The sequence below is a fragment of the Motacilla alba genome, chromosome 3 (genome assembly GCF_015832195.1).
Source record: "Motacilla alba alba isolate MOTALB_02 chromosome 3, Motacilla_alba_V1.0_pri, whole genome shotgun sequence".
NCBI lineage: Eukaryota > Metazoa > Chordata > Aves > Passeriformes > Motacillidae > Motacilla > Motacilla alba.
In genome coordinates this window covers 19,274,084-19,293,043 of record NC_052018.1, presented here as the reverse complement: position 1 = coordinate 19,293,043, position 18,960 = coordinate 19,274,084, and the positions used below count along the sequence as shown (strand labels likewise).

The following is an 18,960-nucleotide window of genomic DNA, read 5'->3' as shown; positions in this document are numbered from 1 at the left end:
AGTCAGATGAGCTTTTATTGATTTTTATGCATTTGGTGGGATTTTTTTCAAAAGCGTCTCACTTTGAAATTAAATTTACCCATGCAACTATACAGACATGAAAATAGAAGTATAATAGATAACAGCTGGATTGAAAAAGAATGTCCAGGGCAGGCGTATCTGAATAATATACTTTTCTGCCAAAAAACCCTGAGAACCATAAAAAAATTTGCAAGTATTACTCAGAAATTATCAGGCACAAAACTGGAACTGCTGTTTTAGAAGAAAAGTTATACTTTCTATCACTAAATTAATTTCCACATACTTACTTTGCATTCGCACACAGTACAAGGGTCCCTTTTCCAAGTTTCATTGCTGGAATATGATTTACCCTCTTCATCAGTGCAATCAGAATTACTGAGGCGTGATTCAAGTTTTTTTATCTGAAAACATTAAAAAAAGAAGCTGAATCAAAAAAGGGTTTTATTTGTGCAAAGTATTCTGTTTTTTTTCTTATCATACATGCTATATAATCCTTGTTATACTTGTCTGGGTTTCTCTTCTCACTATTTAGTTTTTATAATGTTAAAAGAGTAGGAACAGGTAAAACATATGAAGATAGTCTTTCAAAAGAAAGCTAACAGAAAATACATCTTTCCTACCATTGAAATACTCAGAGCATACAAAGAGAAAAAAAACTTCATGGTTCATCTACAGAAAGACAAATTTAAACTGTCAAAAATGTTCTGGAAAGGAAGTGAAAATTTTTTTTTTTTAAAGCGTCGTAATTAAAAATGTTTACTTGAATTTTTAGCTAACTTCTGTATGGTGTACATTTTAAAAATGGGATTCCACTATGGCTGAATAGAGTTTAGCTGCAAACATTGTAAAGTCTTCTCTAAGTGATCTAGATCTTAACTCTGTTTACAGCTGTAGTCTGGCACATTATTTCTTATGAAGTCTGCATTTTAATCATTGCTTTACACAAATTGTATACATTTCAAATGGTAAAAAAGATTTTATTAACACTAAAACCAAATTTTTAGAAGAAGATTAATACTGTGTTTAGTATACAATGGTTACACAGGGCTTCAGGTTCAAAGTCAAGAGGGTCCAGCTGTAGAATATCTCAGTACGATTTCAAAAGAACACAGAAATAAAGAATAACACACCATCTTCTGTGTTGGTTTTTGTTTGAGATACTATGTGGTGGGTATTGTCTGCAGGGGATGTATAAATATTAAAAAACATAAGACAGATGTTAGGAAAATATTATTAATTAAATCTACATTAGACATGATAGACTACAATAAGTTCATTATAGCATCTTACCTGATTTCTGAGGCTTGAAATAGTTTTTTGCATTTCCAAAACAAATTCTTTGAAGTCATTCACTGCGGGTACATTTCTATTTTCATTAGCTGTGGATGTTGCATTACGAAAATATTTACTCTGTTTCACAGAACTGCAACAAATAAATGCAAAGTCAGGAAATTCATGTAAATCCTTTTTTATCTGGCTAGATGTTTTAGGACATGTAACGAAAATGTAAAAGAAGAGCACCCAACAAATGTAGGAATATGAACCACAGCAGCTGGTGCTGAAGGTAGACTCAGGACAGGCGAGCTCCAGATTACTGTCAACATCCCTACCAACAGGGAATTTCTTATACTTACAAAAATTATGTATTTCATGGAGGGGTACACACAAATTTGTCACCAGTGACACTATACAGCATCACCTTAAGTTCACCCTGGAGCCTCCAATACAAAAGCAGACTAAAGTGAAAGAGTCTTAAAAAGTGTTCCCTCCCATATGAGATTCACATTTCACATTCTGAACCATAGATTCTTCCTCTACAGGCTTGTTAGCAAAACATGTATTTTAAGAAATATGACTTTAAAAAGGAGAAAGTTTGGTTTCATAAATAAATGAGAAGTACTTCTAGGTATGAACATATTTTTGACTAACATTTGACATCAATACTGCTAATAGTACACAAAGTCTTTTGTCTGTAGTATTTTCCAGCTGATATCTCATAACAGATATATAACACTAGATTGTGTTAATCAATTCAATCTGTTGATGAGAAAGAGAAACAAAAGGAACTGTCTGTAACTAACAATATATTATCTGGTACACTTAAATAAACAGGCATTCAAAAGCATGGATAACACTGATTTTTAAGTCACCTATTACATTAAGATCCTTAAATTAATTTACTTTTTTAAAGATTCTTGAATCCAATAATAATTACAGGCATTACTATTTGGTTAACGTATCATCTCCAGTCCTAAGGGATACCCAAAGAATGAACTGGCAAAGAAATTCTCATATATCAAGGCTCAGGATTTATAATCTTTCTGCATAAATTAAAACAGCACTTCCTGGCAGGGCTTCAAGCTACTTAGTTTCCCATAGTTTTTATTCTAAATTAGAGAAAAAGAACTCTAAACAACATAACATGCCAAAGTTCAAGTAAACCAGCTGCTATTGTATAACAAAATATTTAATCTTCCCCACCTGTTCAAGTTATTGCAAAGGAAAAGTTAAAAAAAGGAGGAAAAAACCCATCTGACCACAAATGCAATTTAAATACAACACTGAGCATGAGAACTCATGGGAATTGACTGAGGTTGCTTTAGCTTTATTTATGCTACAAATGAAGTACTGTAAATCTACTATTTTGTAGTCCTAATTAGTAATTGGACTGAAACAAAGTCAAACAAGCTGGTACTTAGATGCAAGGTTTATTTTTTTTCTTGCTTTCATTTTGATTTAATTTAACCCCTATTACAACTTTAGAATTATGGGACTAGGCATCCTTAAAAAAGTGAACTGCTGTTTTGTAAATTTTTCTAGCAGTTCACTTGCAAAGATGGACAAAACATCCTTCTTCAAGGATTACTTCAAAGGAACCTACCTTTCCATATTATCTACAGACCAGCTTATCCATAGCTGCTGTCTTCTCTTGTCTAAAATCCTAAACATCTAAAGGATCTTTTACTTCGGGACAGATTCCTCTCAATTAAGTGGAACATAATCATGGTATTCCTTCAAGCACTATAACACCTCCAGAGTATTTGAAATTGCTGAAATTCATTTACCTCTTTATGTATCTGTCTAGATGCTTTCCTTGCCAGAGTGGGTAGACTCTGCTTGATCATCATCATCATCACTCAAATAGAAAGTTTTATTTGTTAAAAGAATGCATGCTGAATAGAAAGAGCTGTAATTCAAGTGTCTCAAATTTGTTCATCATGGGGGGGTCTTCACAAGAAATGGTCTGAGCAGAACTCATTTCATGTCACTAATTCATAGGTAAGTTTTCATTCCCATGAAAGGGCAGAGACCCTGTACAGCTAATAATAGATAATTTGTGACTGAAACTGTGATTTACTTCCTTGCTATATTTTGAGGATTAGGGAGTTATAAACAATATTATTAGCACTGGTGTTCTCCATTCCTGCTTGAAGTATTTTGGTACCAGAAGCAATCCTTACCATTATCACAAATTTTTATGCAACTGAAATCAACACTTGATATCCTCCTATTTCTACAGGAGAATCTAGAAGCTCCAAATAGGAAACAAAATAATTTAGATTAATTTGTTACTGCAGGCACTGTAGGAATGTGGCATTTCAAATCCTCAAATTACGATTTGTTAGTGATTTTTTTTCATAAAAACTGCAGGAAAAACAAAAGTACTATACTTATACTACTTACAAAGAGTTTTACACAAATGAACTTGGAAAAAAAAGTGGTTTATTGTTACTAGATATGCAGAAGTGTCAGAATAAAATACATCAATCATAAACTTGAGAAAGCAGGAACTGGAAAAAAGTGGCATCTGAGAAATCATTCAGTTTCATTCCATTTTGAAAACAAATGTTTTTTTATAATTCTTTATAATATAATTTCTTTTTTTATAATTATTAAAAAAAAACAAACAAAAAACCTCTCACCTTACTGATTTGGACATTTTCATTTTTTTCAGGGGCTTGTCCTCCTGAAAGCTGTAGTCAAGAGAACGTCTTCCCCGAAAGTGATACGAAAATGCATTAAACTGTCCTCTGGTTCTACAGTCTGAAAACAGACAAGAAATTACACATAAACTACAGCATATTTCAGCAGTTACAATATTAATATGGTTTGGCAGTGTTTTCAGAGTTGGTAAAGGCAATTCACACATCCAGTCTGATCCCTCTGGAACTGGTTGATGGCAGATGAATATATCTCAGTGATAGAATATTTAAGCTAGTTAGATGCAGAAAATGTGATTACTCACAGACCAGCTTTTTAGTGTGAAACAAAGGAATAAATACAATTTTAACAAACCTATATAGTGCTACTTTAACTATTCTTTTCACTTCTGAAATTTCCACTCCTGGAATTTTTACTCTCTTGGCTTTTAATTATTTTCTGGGCAAACAGGGCAACTACATATGAAAAAAAACCAATGACAGACAAACCACTCTGTGGGTACTTCATCTGTCACAGCCATTATTATTTGGTTTTTTTTGCCATCTGAAAGTGAATTTTCAATTTCATTCCAAATTTGCAGACATGCTTTATAGGTTGACGAGTCTTACTTCCAAATCTGAGGAATCTGAATGTATCACCAGACCCTAAAACTCCTTCCACCACAGAGCAAAAATCTCAAGCCTGAAAATGAGCTATGACAGAAATCTCCTCAGATCTGAAGAGGAGGTCTTGGCAGGATGAAGTATGTCTTTCTTCCAGTTCACTTTATTTAGCCTTTCAAACATAGTGAGTATTTGTAAAGAGTCCCATTTAAGAAAGAAAAGGAAAACAAAATAAAACTGCTACAGCGCTTGATAGAGGAGACAATGAGAAAATGGAAGTTTTCTCATTTCTGTTCACAGAAGCTTTAAAGCTAAAAGTTATAATGGGCCAAGCTGAAGCAGGAACAAACTACATGATCAACTGCTAGAAGCAGAGTCTGCTAAAACCAAAGGGAAAGCCCAAATACAGGATGCCATAGGCACTTCTCAGCTAAGTCTGGTATTAGCAGAATGAGTCATGAAAGCAACTGAACATGGGAAGGAGTCATTTTCCATAATGTTTCTCTTAATTTGCACCAAAACAAATTAAATCAAAAACTCAGAAATATTTATAAAGTATTTTTCTGTAACTTAGATTGAATACCTGAAGTATTAACACAAATTACTGCAAAAGTTTCAAGTCTATCAACACTGCTGAAATGAGCAACTAGAGAAACAAATGGAAGGTTGCTCCGATTACAAAAAATTAGGTATCTTGGACTACTTTTAATTATGTTGAACTGTTATGTACATTAAAATATTATAATTTCTCTGTTAGGAAAAATTTAAGTTTGTTTTAATGGCTTAATATCATTTAAGACCCAAAAAAAGAAGAAGGTTACCAACCAAAAAAAAAATTCAGATCAAAACCAATATCTACAGATCGTTCTTGAACACAAGTTATCCACAATTCCCCTTCCCTGTGCTTTCCTTGCAGTTTGTCCCTTTCTTTAATAAATGCATTACTTTCCTCCTGTAACAACAGCACCCACCAAAGAGCTACATGCTATTTGCTGCCAACATATTGTTCATTCTTCTTGTGTGTTCTGCTCTTTCCCACATAACCTCCTTGCTGTCCACTCAGAAATGAAACTCGTTCAGATGGGAACAGACCCATGTGTCTGTAAGAAACTCAGCATGAAGGCATTTTTGAACACCCTTAGACACTTCTATATTTAGTATGGTGAGAAAAAGGATCATACTGAAGGGTTCCTGAAGAAAGAACTAATTTTGGTCAGAGGAATTTTTGTTGCACAAAGCAATGTGCTGCTTAAAGTTTTCTTGAGTATCACAAAGTCTCTGGTTTCTCTTGGAAGCAATACGTGAAAGGTTTCCGCTATCCTCCTTTGTTTAGTAGCTGCTATAGTCATCTTGCATAATACAGATTTTTTGGGGGTTTTTTGTACAATAACACAATGGCCCATTGTTTTTTTCATTCTTAGGTTGTTTCTTAGAAACAAAGGTCTGAAATCTTGGGCAGGCTTTATCACCTTAGACTGGTAAATATGAGAACCATATGTTCAGTGAAAGCTTTAAGTACACAGATCTGACATTCTGAGTTTTTTAAAACTCAAATATGTCAACTTGCCAAATTACCAGCTCATGCTGTTGGTTTCTCTTTCAGGTACAACAAGGAGGAATGCCACTGCTGAGAGGTGCAGGACAAAATGCATCAGTTTAGACAGCCTAAATCAAGAAATTTCTTCCCTCTCCTTTTTTTTTAAACTTTTATTCTTAATGAAGACTATCTTAGCAGTAAATAAGAAAAAAATAAGCCTGAAATTCTGGGGTTTTTTTTTTCCCCCAGCTTAACTAATATGTCTCCAGATTAGCTATACCCATTCCATTTAATTTTGTGCAGAAAAAAAGTGAATGTTTAAAAGTGACCTAAGAACTATTTTTCTCTGTGGACAGTTTTTTCTTCCAGAAGGTAGCTACCGTTACACTGCAAGTGTCAAGCTGATCCATTTACAGAACCACACATAATCACAGAATAATTTATGTTGGAAAAGACCCCTGATACCTTCAGATCCAACCTTTGACCAAACACCCTCTTGTCAACTAGACATGGCATGAAATACCACATCCAGTCATTTCTTGAACATTTCCAGGGATGATGACCCTCCCACCACCTCCCTGGGCAGCTTGTTCCAATGTCTAACAACCCCTTCCATAAAGAAATTGGCATTTCTATTTGTACATAGAAGCCATGTCCACATCTTCAGAAAATCCTGTTTCCCACAAGGTTTTAAAAATGTAACTATTAAGTAAATTGGATAATAAAAAACATGATAGAGAATTATATAGCAGTCCTAATTCTCTATGAATCACTCCTCAAAATCTAGGCCATGGAGAATTAATCTAACAGTAGATTAAAACAAAACAACTTGAAAGACTGAGGAAATGTGAAGCAAAGCACATATATCTATTTGATACTAGTTTGATTCTCCAGGCTTTATTGTAGTGAATTAGGTTGCTTTACTGTAAGCATTTGTATTAAGATCTTGTAGGCATGCCAGTGGGACCAGTAAAAGGGTGGAGAAATACTAAAAATATCTGATGTAAAATGATTTTTTGAGTAGATGTTTTCACAAAGCGGCTGCTTAAAAATTGCACAAGATAGGAAAGCCACTTTTCACATGAAATGAAGCCCTAACTCAAAATAACTGGTTTTGTTATTGCCAAAATAGGCCACAACCCTTCACATTGCACAGCATATCTTCATTTCTTCTGTTGAATAAGACTTTCTAACAAAAGATAAATTAAACACCACCAAAAATGTAATGTGGTGGGTCTGAAATCCAACACTAATCTGCTCAGATCAGAACAGATGTATTTTGTAAAAAGATTAGTTAAACATCTGAAAAGAAAAATGTATAGAAGGTAGAAGATGAAGTAACAACTCAGATTGTCATCTGCCAGCTGATATACTGGGGAATTTTAAGAATAAAGATGTTTCCTGTAGCTTATTGCAAAGCTCACAGACTGAGCTTCGAGATCAGTCTACTACCAGAACTAGAAGGTTCAGACATTGTTGGGAAAGCAAATGTCTAGTTTTGTAATATATAGCTAATGACAGACTAAAGATATTGAAAAACATTTCATGCTTTCATGATCTAAATAGGTCTTGGATGGTCTTCAGGTAGATAAAGGAGAAACATTAGGTTCTTGACACCAAACCAAAGCAAATCCAACCTCTCCAGTGCAAAAATTAAATAGGACTAGTTAGAGGATTTTGAAGATTAAAAACATGAAAACATGCAGCTTTTGGAATAGAAATCAGTAAGAAAGAGTAATTTCAGACAGACTGAAAATCTATGGAAATTTTTTAAGACCCTAAGAACTGTTCTGGCCACTAGACTGAAGTCACAAGAAGGAAATCCTCCAGCTGCCTAGATTTGTAGAAATCACTGAGACACTTCAATTAGGATGCTTTCCTACCCATGTTGATCTTAGAGTCAATGAACACTGACATAAGACGAGATTGCAGCCTGACTGTACTCCAGAGACATCTCTTTATTGCCTGCAGCGGAACTTTGACAGATCTGGCAACTCAGTCAGGAGTTTGAATTGAAATACAATGATTGAAGCCTATTGCTTCCCTGTTGCTCTTCACAAGGGATGGCAACTACTGGCATGAAACTGCTGGTAGAAGAGACAAAGCAATGTCATAACTTAAGTCTCCTTATTTCATGTTTATGAATGAAGAATTGTATTTAATGGATCGTAGATACCTGAGAAAGAATATTTTTTGGTTTGGATGAAATACAAATAAAAATACTGATTCTCTCAGTAAAATTTGTAACCATACAAAAACACTGGGCTATATGAAATACTTCCACTCAAAGATAAAATGAATGACGTCCTTATAATTATAGGCCCTGGAACTTAATTTTAGTAGCTTGGCATAGACTGAATTGTTACTAAACTAACAGACACTGTCTTTAAATGTAAATTTAAATGTAAAAAGGTAATTTGAACATAGAAAGCAAAAATATACGACCTGACCGAAGCATACAAGTTCTGGGTAAAGACAAAACCTTTTCAGACATAAATCACATAATATTGGTATTTTGAGAGTTATTGGTGAGCAATATCCTTTGTCAAAAAAGAACTTCCAGTCTCACACAGAGATTTCTGTTAACATTTTAAAGTGTTATTTCCACTATATTGCACAGAATTTAGTGCTTTGCCCAGTGCTGTTTAGTATTCTCATTGAAGATTAAAGGACATAATGAGAAGTGCATAGTAAGAGATTAATGTTGTCAGTAGAGAAGCAACAGAGAGCATAATTGTTCTTCTGGTCCTAAAATACAAGAGTTCATAAACATAGGTCTAATCTACTGAAAGCATTCAGATTAAGAATGTGTCTTAACTCTTCTAATGAAATTCAGTGGGATTTAAACATTTGATCATAATTTGTATAAGGCTGTATTCCTGAATTAAACAGGAAAAAAGCAAAGAAAAATAACAATATCTGACACAGGAGATAGGCTGTTCACTAACTGAGAAATAGTTAAGAAAAATCTTTCCAAATCAGTTTACACTTATAAGGATGACTTGCATCTTATCTGAATCACTTCCTCCAGGGTCATTGTCCATTGTCTTCCTGGGTCCATGTGAAACCTCATGGGTTTTAACATAAAACAAAAGGTTAAAGAAATTTTGTACTTCAACTTACAAAAAAAAAAAACAAACCCACATAACAAAACAAAACCAAAAAGTGTGAAACTTTTTAAGATTCACATTTGAGTAATCATGAAAGCATACACTGATTACTTAAAAAAAAAAAATTCCAAATACACTTCTTGCACTAGAGACCCTGAAATAAAGCACCAAAAGTTTCTTGTTTGGAAAATTTGAAGCTCGATTGCTCTTTGCACAAATAAAGAGCAGCAGCAAATCCAGCAATTACTCATCATCTCTGACAAGACAAAGAAAGATAGGAAGTGAAGGAAAACAGAAGAAAACTTGTGAACTTTTGTGGAACTCCTACTTTTTGCCATGATAAACTAGTAATTCTGCTGTATGATTTACCAACTGAAATCTAAATTTAATCTGTTATTTTTATTATTATAAAGAAGAATAATTCTTTGCTTTGTAAGAAGAAAATACTAGCTTTACTCAAAAAAGCTACAAGGCAGATTTTTAAAACTAAGAAATTTTTCTATTCTTCATATGGAAAAGTATTTTGACTTTTAACAAAACAGGAAGGACAACAAAACCAGATGTGTTTTTAACCAGGCTGAAACAGCTGAACACATGGGTCACTTATGAAACATACATAAAGGGCAATGAGCAATATTCTGTACTTGAAATTTAAACTTAAGATAATTTTAATTTTAAAATCATTAGAAACATTTTAAATCTGGAGATGGGTTTAATTTTTTTTTCTTTTAAATAATGAACAATAATAAATTTAACTAAACAAACCCTTTTAATGTACTCAACTCAAAGTAAATGCTGCTCTTGAGTGTATGCCCCATCTCAGAGGAACAGTGGCTATGGAAGGAAATAAAGTTTTTACATCAGTTACTTAAACTGGATTCCCACAGAAAATGTCACAGTCATTCATCCATGCAAGAAAGAAGTTCAAGCCATGCATACTTCACTTTCTCTTCATTAACCCCTGCAAGGCTTCAAGAGTTCAGAAAAAGAGGATACAAATAGGAAATTTTTTATAAAACAGTACTTATTTACCCTTTCTTTTGCTTGACAGTTGTCTAACTGTGCTGCATCCAGTGGTATTCTGTGGTAGCAACTTTCTTGAATGAAAATGCAAACTGGGTTGTTGAACACAAGAATACTCTAAAGATTTTCCAAAGATAACATCTGTTCTAAAGGGCTCAGTGATAACATAACATTTAGAGAATCAACACATAATTTCTCAGAACAGCTTTATCTTTTTTACAAATCAAAATAAAAAATGTCGTTGTGAAACTGTCTGTCAAGCTTCATGAACCATGGCAAAATGAACTTATTGTGAATTGGAAGAATGTGCTTTATTTATGGTAAAGCACTTAAAGAGTGATAATTGATTTTCTCCCAATGTTTCTGGCATATGTCAGGGAATTTTTGAAGAGATTCTGGAAGACTTTGTATTAAAATTACAATGTGTCAATAATGTCTAGCTTTTTAGAAACTATTATCATTAATTTGGGAATGGCAAACCTGGTAAACATTTTTTTAAAAAACCCCAAGTAACCTACCAATGAAAAAAAAGCTGTAAAAATTAGAGTAAGGCCTGAAAGATATTGTACATGGGGAATACTGTATGAGTTCTTATTGAAATTCAAAGCATTTATTTCTGTTAGTTTCACACTGATAACTGACATTTTGAACAGTCTCCAAGGAAGAATTTTCTTAGAGAGTGATTTTTTTTTAAGACTTGTTTACTGGATAAGACAATACAGTAATCAATTTAAAAGCTAAGTTATGTAGTAACTTTGAATAGTAAATCTCTATCTACCTTTTTAATAATTAATGATAGCTGAGATTGTTCTCATGGTATAGTCACATGACTATAAACCCTTCCTCAGTATTTACTGTATCTGTAGCAGACTGAAGAGACATTATCTATCAGTTTAATTTTTACCTTCTGCATTAAATTCTGAGCTGTATCACAAAAGGTCTTTGTCATTGTGGACAATTATATCTTACCAAAAGAGTTAAATAGACAAGACACTAGTGAAAGATTGTGACTTCTTTCAAAAATGAAATCCACCAGCTCTTTATACGTGCATTTCTTTCAACAGAATATTGAATATCCTACTCAGCAGTAGTAAACTCAAAAGAATCAGCAGTAGAAAAGATGAAGAACACAGATCTGGATACCTTTCATCAGCAAATATACAAGGTATTAGTATTGAAATATATTAAGGAAATGATCAGATTCTAATAATATCAACCAATACTACCCCTATCCTTTTTAAATAAGAGCAAGGCTTTTCATACTAGGAATTTGTTTGACAGCAATTTCTCAATAGTCAGAGTTCAAGAGCAAAGTTCCCAAAATTCCTGATTATACGTTTACAGCCTGGGCATGTAATTTGAATTTTTTCCAAAGAAAATGATAATGACATTGTCAAGGAGTTCTCAAGAAAGAGAGGTCATTGTCCTCTGAAGCATTTTGTTGTTGATACTACTGAAAATCATTCTGCATGATCCAGAAGATTCTCTTGGGAATGGATTCTAACTATGGAACACTTGCAGAGAATTCTGATGTGACGATGGCTGAAGAGAGGCCACGCAGAAAATCTGTGAGACAGAAGCCAACATACAGGCCACCAAGCAGTGTCCTGTGCTCCATGCAGCTAGACAAATCCTATTTCGGGAGAAAAAAAGCTTATTTTTCAGGAAAAAAAATGACCCCATGCTCCTAACTTTTGAAGGAGATGGCAATGAACAAGAATACTTATCTGCAAAAGAAAGAAAACAAGTAACCAATTATCTACACCTTGCAAAGCTCAAATTGATGCTATTTTTATGAGGTGTTTATTTAATATAGAATATGGAATGATTTCCCACTTAACAGGGGCTATGCTTCAGATTAGAATTTGTAATATCTTAACAAAACCCCAAAAGTAGTAAAACATCTTAAAAGAAAGCAGACACTTATCAAACTGCACACACCTCACTGCCCCCAAATCCACCTCTATACAAACCTTCACAGCAATCTTGCCACATCCTGAGGTCCAGTTTAGGAATATCTTCACAGTTACTATATCCATGTGGGAACTCAGCCACCCTAAAGACATCGTGTTGTACCCTGGTTATGTTGTCACCATTGTCACACAAAACTCTGGCAAGAGACGTCTGTTTGATCTGAGTGAGCTGAGCAGGAGTGAACACACCCGGGTTTTCATACCATAACCTGTAATCTCACAGAAAAGACAAGTCCGCTAGTGAAAAGAAACAATTGGCAGTTTTTCAAAGATATTTCAATACTGTGTTCAGAATGAAATTAATTATCTCATAAATCCTGTTCTCAACATTCTAACAAGTAACTGATCCAAATGCAATAATTGCAGTTCCTGGTGTCACTTCAGCACTAGCTGGTGTCATGCTGACACTCTGAAAGGGATGAAATAATCAAGAAATCATTTGATTTCTCCATTAGTCTCATTTCAATGTCGTGAGTATCTCCGGACATCTAAAATGGCACCAGACTACCACGTTAAGGATTCTTCTAAGTAAGAAACTTAAATGACCATAATTTCTTTCTTTAGGCAACTTTCTTACGGTCAAGAAAACATCTTGATGGAATTGCTGAAATTAGAAGAATGGTTAATTTATTTCTGGTTTACCTATCAAGATAAGTGAGACAATTTAATGTACTAACGATTTTTTTTTCTGTTTAACTATTTTCATGACTATTCTGATTCAGGGACTTTCTCATACATGCTCATTTAATTCATTATATTCAAGATGGAAACACTGTGGTTTCAAATAGTTTGTTTTTTCATACATAAAGTGCTAAAAGCCTGTTATCAATAGCAAATATAAAATATAAATTACTATAAAAAGCAAGCTTTACATGGATAAGTTACTGTCCAGAATTTGAAAACATTTTACACCATTCTAACACATAGGAACTGCTCACTGGGATATTTTTTCTGTCTTCCAAAGCTATATCAATATTGATACTTTTTCTCCTACCTATTTTAAATCAAAACCAAAACAAACTAAAAAAACAAACAAAAAACAGAGGAAAAAAAAAGGAGACTCTTTAAACTTTATGTAATATCAAAACCAGTAGTAAACGTAGAAGAATGGTCAAGAAATTTCATTTTACCTATTTAGTGTATAATTTACGTAAAGCATTGGACAGTGGCCAATGAATTTCCAAATACTACAAAAAGATTCTCAAATTTCCATCTTCACATGAAGTTAGGTTCCCTTCAAATATCACTCCTTTTTATGCACAGACACATTTGCTTTGCATGGTATTACCAGCTTTGATCCTCTGCCCACTAAAAAGACTTTTCAAACAAGTAAGAGCTGCTTTCACTATGTCTAATAATATTTTATTATTTGCTGGCATGTTGTTTCCAAATATTTGTATTCCTTTCCTAAATAGTCAGTGTTTTCCTATAGCTTCTAAATGTTCTATCAGAAAACAAAACAAAACAGGAAAAGGTGCTTTTGCTGAAAAAATGCAAACAAATATAAACAATAAGCAGTATAGATATCCTGCTGTGACACAAATACGTACTTGTCACCAGTAACCTGGATCTCATACTGCATATATTTCTTCCTCTTTTACTCTCTCTGCCTCCAGGCATGAGAGTTCTATGCTTCACAGCTTTATTTTTTAACATATTTTATGTAAAAAATGTTTGGTGGTTCTTTTAAAACAGCACAGAAAAAGGTTTGGGTTATTGACTACAAAAATAAAAAAGCCTTTATAATATTCTAAGTAGCAGTTTAATAACTTGATTCAATGAAATATCATTAAATAAAGAGAATCAAATCTAATTTCCTAATTATTCCTGTTTTCCTTTCATTAGGATTGAATTAATCAGCCTAAGTCTATGTACTCTCATGTCATTAAAAGAACAGGATTCTAGGTCACAAATTATGTTAAAATGAGGAAAACATTGATTTTCAGATGCTGAACAAATGTGCTGAAAGTGCTCAAAGGAGATCTGGCTGCTGTGACAAGAGAAATTACTATTCTCTTACTTCAGGTATTCTAAAAACTGAAAATGAGAAATTGCTTACAATGTGCATATCTTTAAAGCATTTTTACTTTAAAGAAATATAATTTAAACTAATTTAAAGACAATCATCAAACTGTGGTTTTTGGATTTACCTGTCTGTTTTAATACTCATTTGTTGCACAAATTGCTTGTACTGTAGTATGCATAGGGGCTATATATACAGCGTGATACTGTTCCAACCTATGCTTAAGTAACAACCACAATTTCTTTGCCAATAAAATAACTCAGTAACAATAAGAGAAGCATCATGCACTTTTTCAAAAAGGTAAGTGACTTGAATATCTGGAAAAAGGAAACTGTTGTGTTTTTGGAGGTCAGTATGACATTCACCACAAAGAGTAACAGAATTAATAAAGAATCACAGCTTCTAAAAATGTTTTAAACATGTATTCTTTATCTTTTAAGATATATTTTAACATCATAAATGAAGATAATATAGAGTTTGTTTTGGAAACATGACATTGAAACTGTTATTAAGCATCCTTAAGTTAAAATTCATTTTGGTTTCCATGGTATTTTATTGTACCTGTCTCCATCCCGAATACGCCTGAACTGTGTGCTTAACAGACACATCAAAGTTGGCCCCAGCCGACTCCCTGGAACCAAGTCTTCCACCATTAGAGCAGGAAATAGGTCTATGTTCAGTGGGGAGCCATACAACCTATAAATTGAAAAATACAAATACTGAATAACAAATATTTTATATTTACAAAATAATCAGTACATGGTGAAGCTAAGAGATACAAATAACACACAGGAAAAAAAACCGCAGTGATAGCACTACATCCTTTGTGAACAAGCTGCGAGTGTATACACAAGAAATCCTGCAATGCAGGTTGTATACATCATGTGGGTCTGCATGGCTAGCCTGCAATTTTTTTCTCCTAGCAGCTTTCTTTTGATTTCTTAGAATTGTTTCTTTTTTATAGCTTCTCTTTCCTGTGCCTCTGTACACCCTTTTTATATTACTATAGTTGAGACTAATTCTGTCTTTAATTATGAGCAAATAAGCTAGGGGTGGCAGGTGGATGTAGACTTAATTTTAAACACTGACTCTCTAAAGAAAAACTTACTGGTAGTGAAGGATGTCCACATGACAGAACAATGGGCAATACTGACATTTGTTTCACTGTACAGAATCAATGGAATTAAACATCTAAATACTTTCATGAAGGTGGCATTTAATATGACCTTACACTGAAATAGCATTCATATTTAACAGCATTTACAAAACTAGGCATTTTCAAATGAATAATTTCATGAACACATGCAGTATATATTACTGTATATATACTGTATATATTCTTACTGTTCATAGAGATGTAGAAGTAGAGAAATTATCTGAATGTGGAAATTGTTAACATCTGTTTTCTGGTACTGATGGAAGTTACTTAAAAATCCCATTAAGTCTTATTAAGTATCTTTTTCTAGATAAGACATTCAGGTACGGTTTTTGCATGCACATTTAGATAATCGACTTTTTCTTCATCTCAGGCTCACCTGCTAAGTTTCTCCCTGATTTCAGGATTCTTAATTTCATTTTTCAGATCTTCAAAAGTCTGAGCTGAAGAAAGATTACAGTAAACTCTAAAATCATGGTAGGGAGGAATTCCATGATCTCTGCCTCTCTGAATATTCATAGCTGCCAGATCTAAAGCCACAGTACGTGCCATGGAGAAGAGTCTTTCTGTTAATTCTGTATTGAGTAATTGTGAGGGGACACGCATCTTACCAGCAACACCAAAAAATCCCCTTAGAAGTGGATCAATGCCTCCTTCATTTACAATCCGAAATGGAGAGAAGAATGCCTTGTGAAGAGGTAGATGGCCTTGTGGAATAGGTTCAAAATTTTCATCCAGTCGATACAGAAAAGGATTAATGAGTGTGTGACCAAACCTAAAAGCGGCAGTTGCAAACTCATTAGTTATGCCAGAATTAACACTGGGATCATAACCCTTATATTCGCCAAGCATCTTCATGCCTACCTCTCCAAAGATCTTAGGGAGCCAGTGGCTAAATGTTATGTGTTGCATTTCTGCACCAACAATTTTGCGTGTTTCATGATATATTGTGTCACCGTCCCAGTGAGGATTAAGTTTCAGTAGCTCTGTGGCAATTCTGTTGTGTTCTCTAAACCACAATGTGTGGATGCTGGTAAGACCCAACTGTTCATTAGAGCGCTGATCACCAGCTAAAAAGCAGGGTATTGGGCTCTCATTTTCATCTCTCATACATTCTGTTGGTGGGCCAGTGGCAAACGGAAGAAGGGGCTTGCCAGATCTCTGTACAATGCCCTGCCTCAGAAGGCCTCTTTGACTTGCCAAGTCTCTGATTTCTAGTGCTTCATGGTCCGAACTGCCATACACATTGGACGCATCAATGTATGAAGTCAGCTGGTTGATCTGTTCTCGTGGGTACACAGAATTCATCAGGAGAGATGTCATGCCGCTTCCACAAACTGGGCTGGAGCGTACGAAAAACATGCAGCGTGCGCCATTTCTAACTCTGGGATCGTTTGGCGGTATCATGATTGAAAAGCATGGAGGATCATTTGTACAAACAGAACTGCAATGCTGACCATCCGAAAACCTGGCCTCACTCAGTGCAGCCACGGTGAGGTCAAGGTCATGGTCAAGAAACTGACCCCACTGCATGAGCATGTGAGTGTACTGGTCATCAGGAGTTACGGTTTCCGTGCCGATCAGAGTAGTTGAAACCAAGCGAGGCATTGGGAGCGCGTAGCCATTAGAGAGTCTTCTGGGTTCGATTCCCCGAGGCAAATTAAATCCATTTTCATAGACTGACTTTAACAGACGTTCAAAAGCTGTCAGAGAAGCGCCCCACATGGGATGCTGAAGGTTGTTGCAAGTTCCATCGTGTGTCCTGTACTTCTGGTGGAAGCACATATCGGAGCAGTTGTTCACTCGTCGATGGGCTGTACAGCCTGAGAGATTGGCTATCAGATTCAAGTACTGTGGGGATACAAGGTCATTGTAGTGATAACCTGAAAGAGAAAACAGACAAAGAAAACTATCAGAGAATTCATAGACTCATGGTCCCCCCACAGATCACAAATGTATTTGAAATGCTATTTTGTTTTTTATTTGATTTTACATTTCAGATTAAACATCCCCATTTTTAGATAAGGACAGCAATAATCATATATATATATTGTTATATCGTATATTTGAGCATTAGGTCATTTGAACAACTTCACAACCACTGTGTCAGGAGGAAACTTTCTAAAATGCCAATTCAAATGCAACTTTTACAAAATGATCACAAGAGGAGCTCATTACTTATTTGGTCACTTAGGAAAGCAGAGATATTTTCAGAAAGAAAAGCCTCTTATTGAGACAAATAGAACATTTTTCTCATGTTACTAAAAGCATTTAAAAAAACATCAGTAACACTTTAATGGACTTCAAGAACTTTAGTTCTTGAGGCTTGCTCATTCACTGAACAATACTATTTTGTTTTGCTTTTTACAGTGAAAGTTGCAAATTTTAAGAAAAAAACAATGAAAAAATAAAATACCACCAGCAATAGAGCCAAATGTGGAATGATCTCTAGGACAAACGTTGTGGAGTAACTCATATTCACATTACTCTGGATGAGTTTCTACATGAAAGTAGTGTTTGCATAGCACTTGGCACAGATTCCCTCTGCAATCCACACCATTCACCTTTGGGACTAAAACAAACTTATCATTTTCCTGTATTTTTTTCTCAGTTCATAGAAAAATAATACCTACAAAATATATACTGTAATTCATTAGAGTTATGTTTTTAGAACCTCAAACTAAGATTATGATCTCTGTTGTGATATGATGGCATGTGGAAGGACTGAAGACCATAAGGACACCCAGTACAGTGTTGGCTGACTGCAAATAGTAGAAGAGTCAGCCTGTGCCTTGTCCTTGCTGCCTATGAGGAATCATCATAAAAGCGATTTTTACTTAATAACATTTGGATTTAATTTCAGGGGGAAAAAAATCTGGCTACATCTACATTATCAGCTTGTGTAGATCAACATAAATGTCTCAGTAAAGTGAAATTTTTGCTGCTGAGTAAGACATACCTACTGTATCCAGGAGCAGGTCTCCTTCAGAAAATCTTTACTTAGTACTCCTGGACTGAATGTGGGCCTGGACCTGATTTTTCATTTAAGTTGAAAAGAATTCACATTGTTCATGACCCTAACACAAATCATACTTAAACACAGTAAGTGGGGACTAATTCAAAAAGGAGCTGCTGGTCCAAAGCAACAAGGCACACCATAAGTGACTAATGAATATATAGCATGGTTGAACAAGGTTCCAGGATCCAGGAAAAAGTCCAGGAGGTATTTGGCAGTGTAGATGTACATTTAGCTAACTAGAAACCATCATACATCACCATGGATCTTGATCTGGAAAGCTTGAAGTCAGGAATAAAACCAAACAAACAGTATAAACGCAAAAGGAAAAAAAGGAAATGAGTGAGTGTAGAGGGGTACTGTGCTCGCACAGGCTTCAGGAGTTTTCAGCATGATGGTATGCACTCAAAAATATGAACTGAATGCAGTTTTGCAAGGGGTGAGTATCGGTCAATTGCACACAGTTGGGAAATGTTACTTTTAGTTCTGAGCTCAGTCCCAGTGTACCTGCAAAGACAATGGTCTTCATCTAAACTCAACACATAAATATGTACTAG

General features: G+C 34.6%; 1 protein-coding gene across 2 annotated transcripts in view; it reads right to left on the bottom strand.

Moving 5' to 3' along the window:
• PXDN (peroxidasin) overlaps nucleotides 1-18,960 on the bottom strand; it is a 90,562-nt gene that overhangs the window by 8,833 nt on the left and 62,769 nt on the right. The window contains exons 17-22 of one of the 2 annotated variants that reach the window (XM_038131513.1): nucleotides 15,767-17,270; nucleotides 14,793-14,927; nucleotides 12,209-12,417; nucleotides 3,945-4,065; nucleotides 1,312-1,444; nucleotides 309-422 (exon numbers count right to left, since the gene is read on the bottom strand). In XM_038131513.1, coding sequence (XP_037987441.1) covers nucleotides 309-422; nucleotides 1,312-1,444; nucleotides 3,945-4,065; nucleotides 12,209-12,417; nucleotides 14,793-14,927; nucleotides 15,767-17,270 — 2,216 coding nt within the window. Of the gene's footprint in view, nucleotides 1-308; nucleotides 423-1,311; nucleotides 1,445-3,944; nucleotides 4,066-12,208; nucleotides 12,418-14,792; nucleotides 14,928-15,766; nucleotides 17,271-18,960 lie in introns of those variants that run through there. The other variant, XR_005256290.1, reaches the window with a different exon arrangement.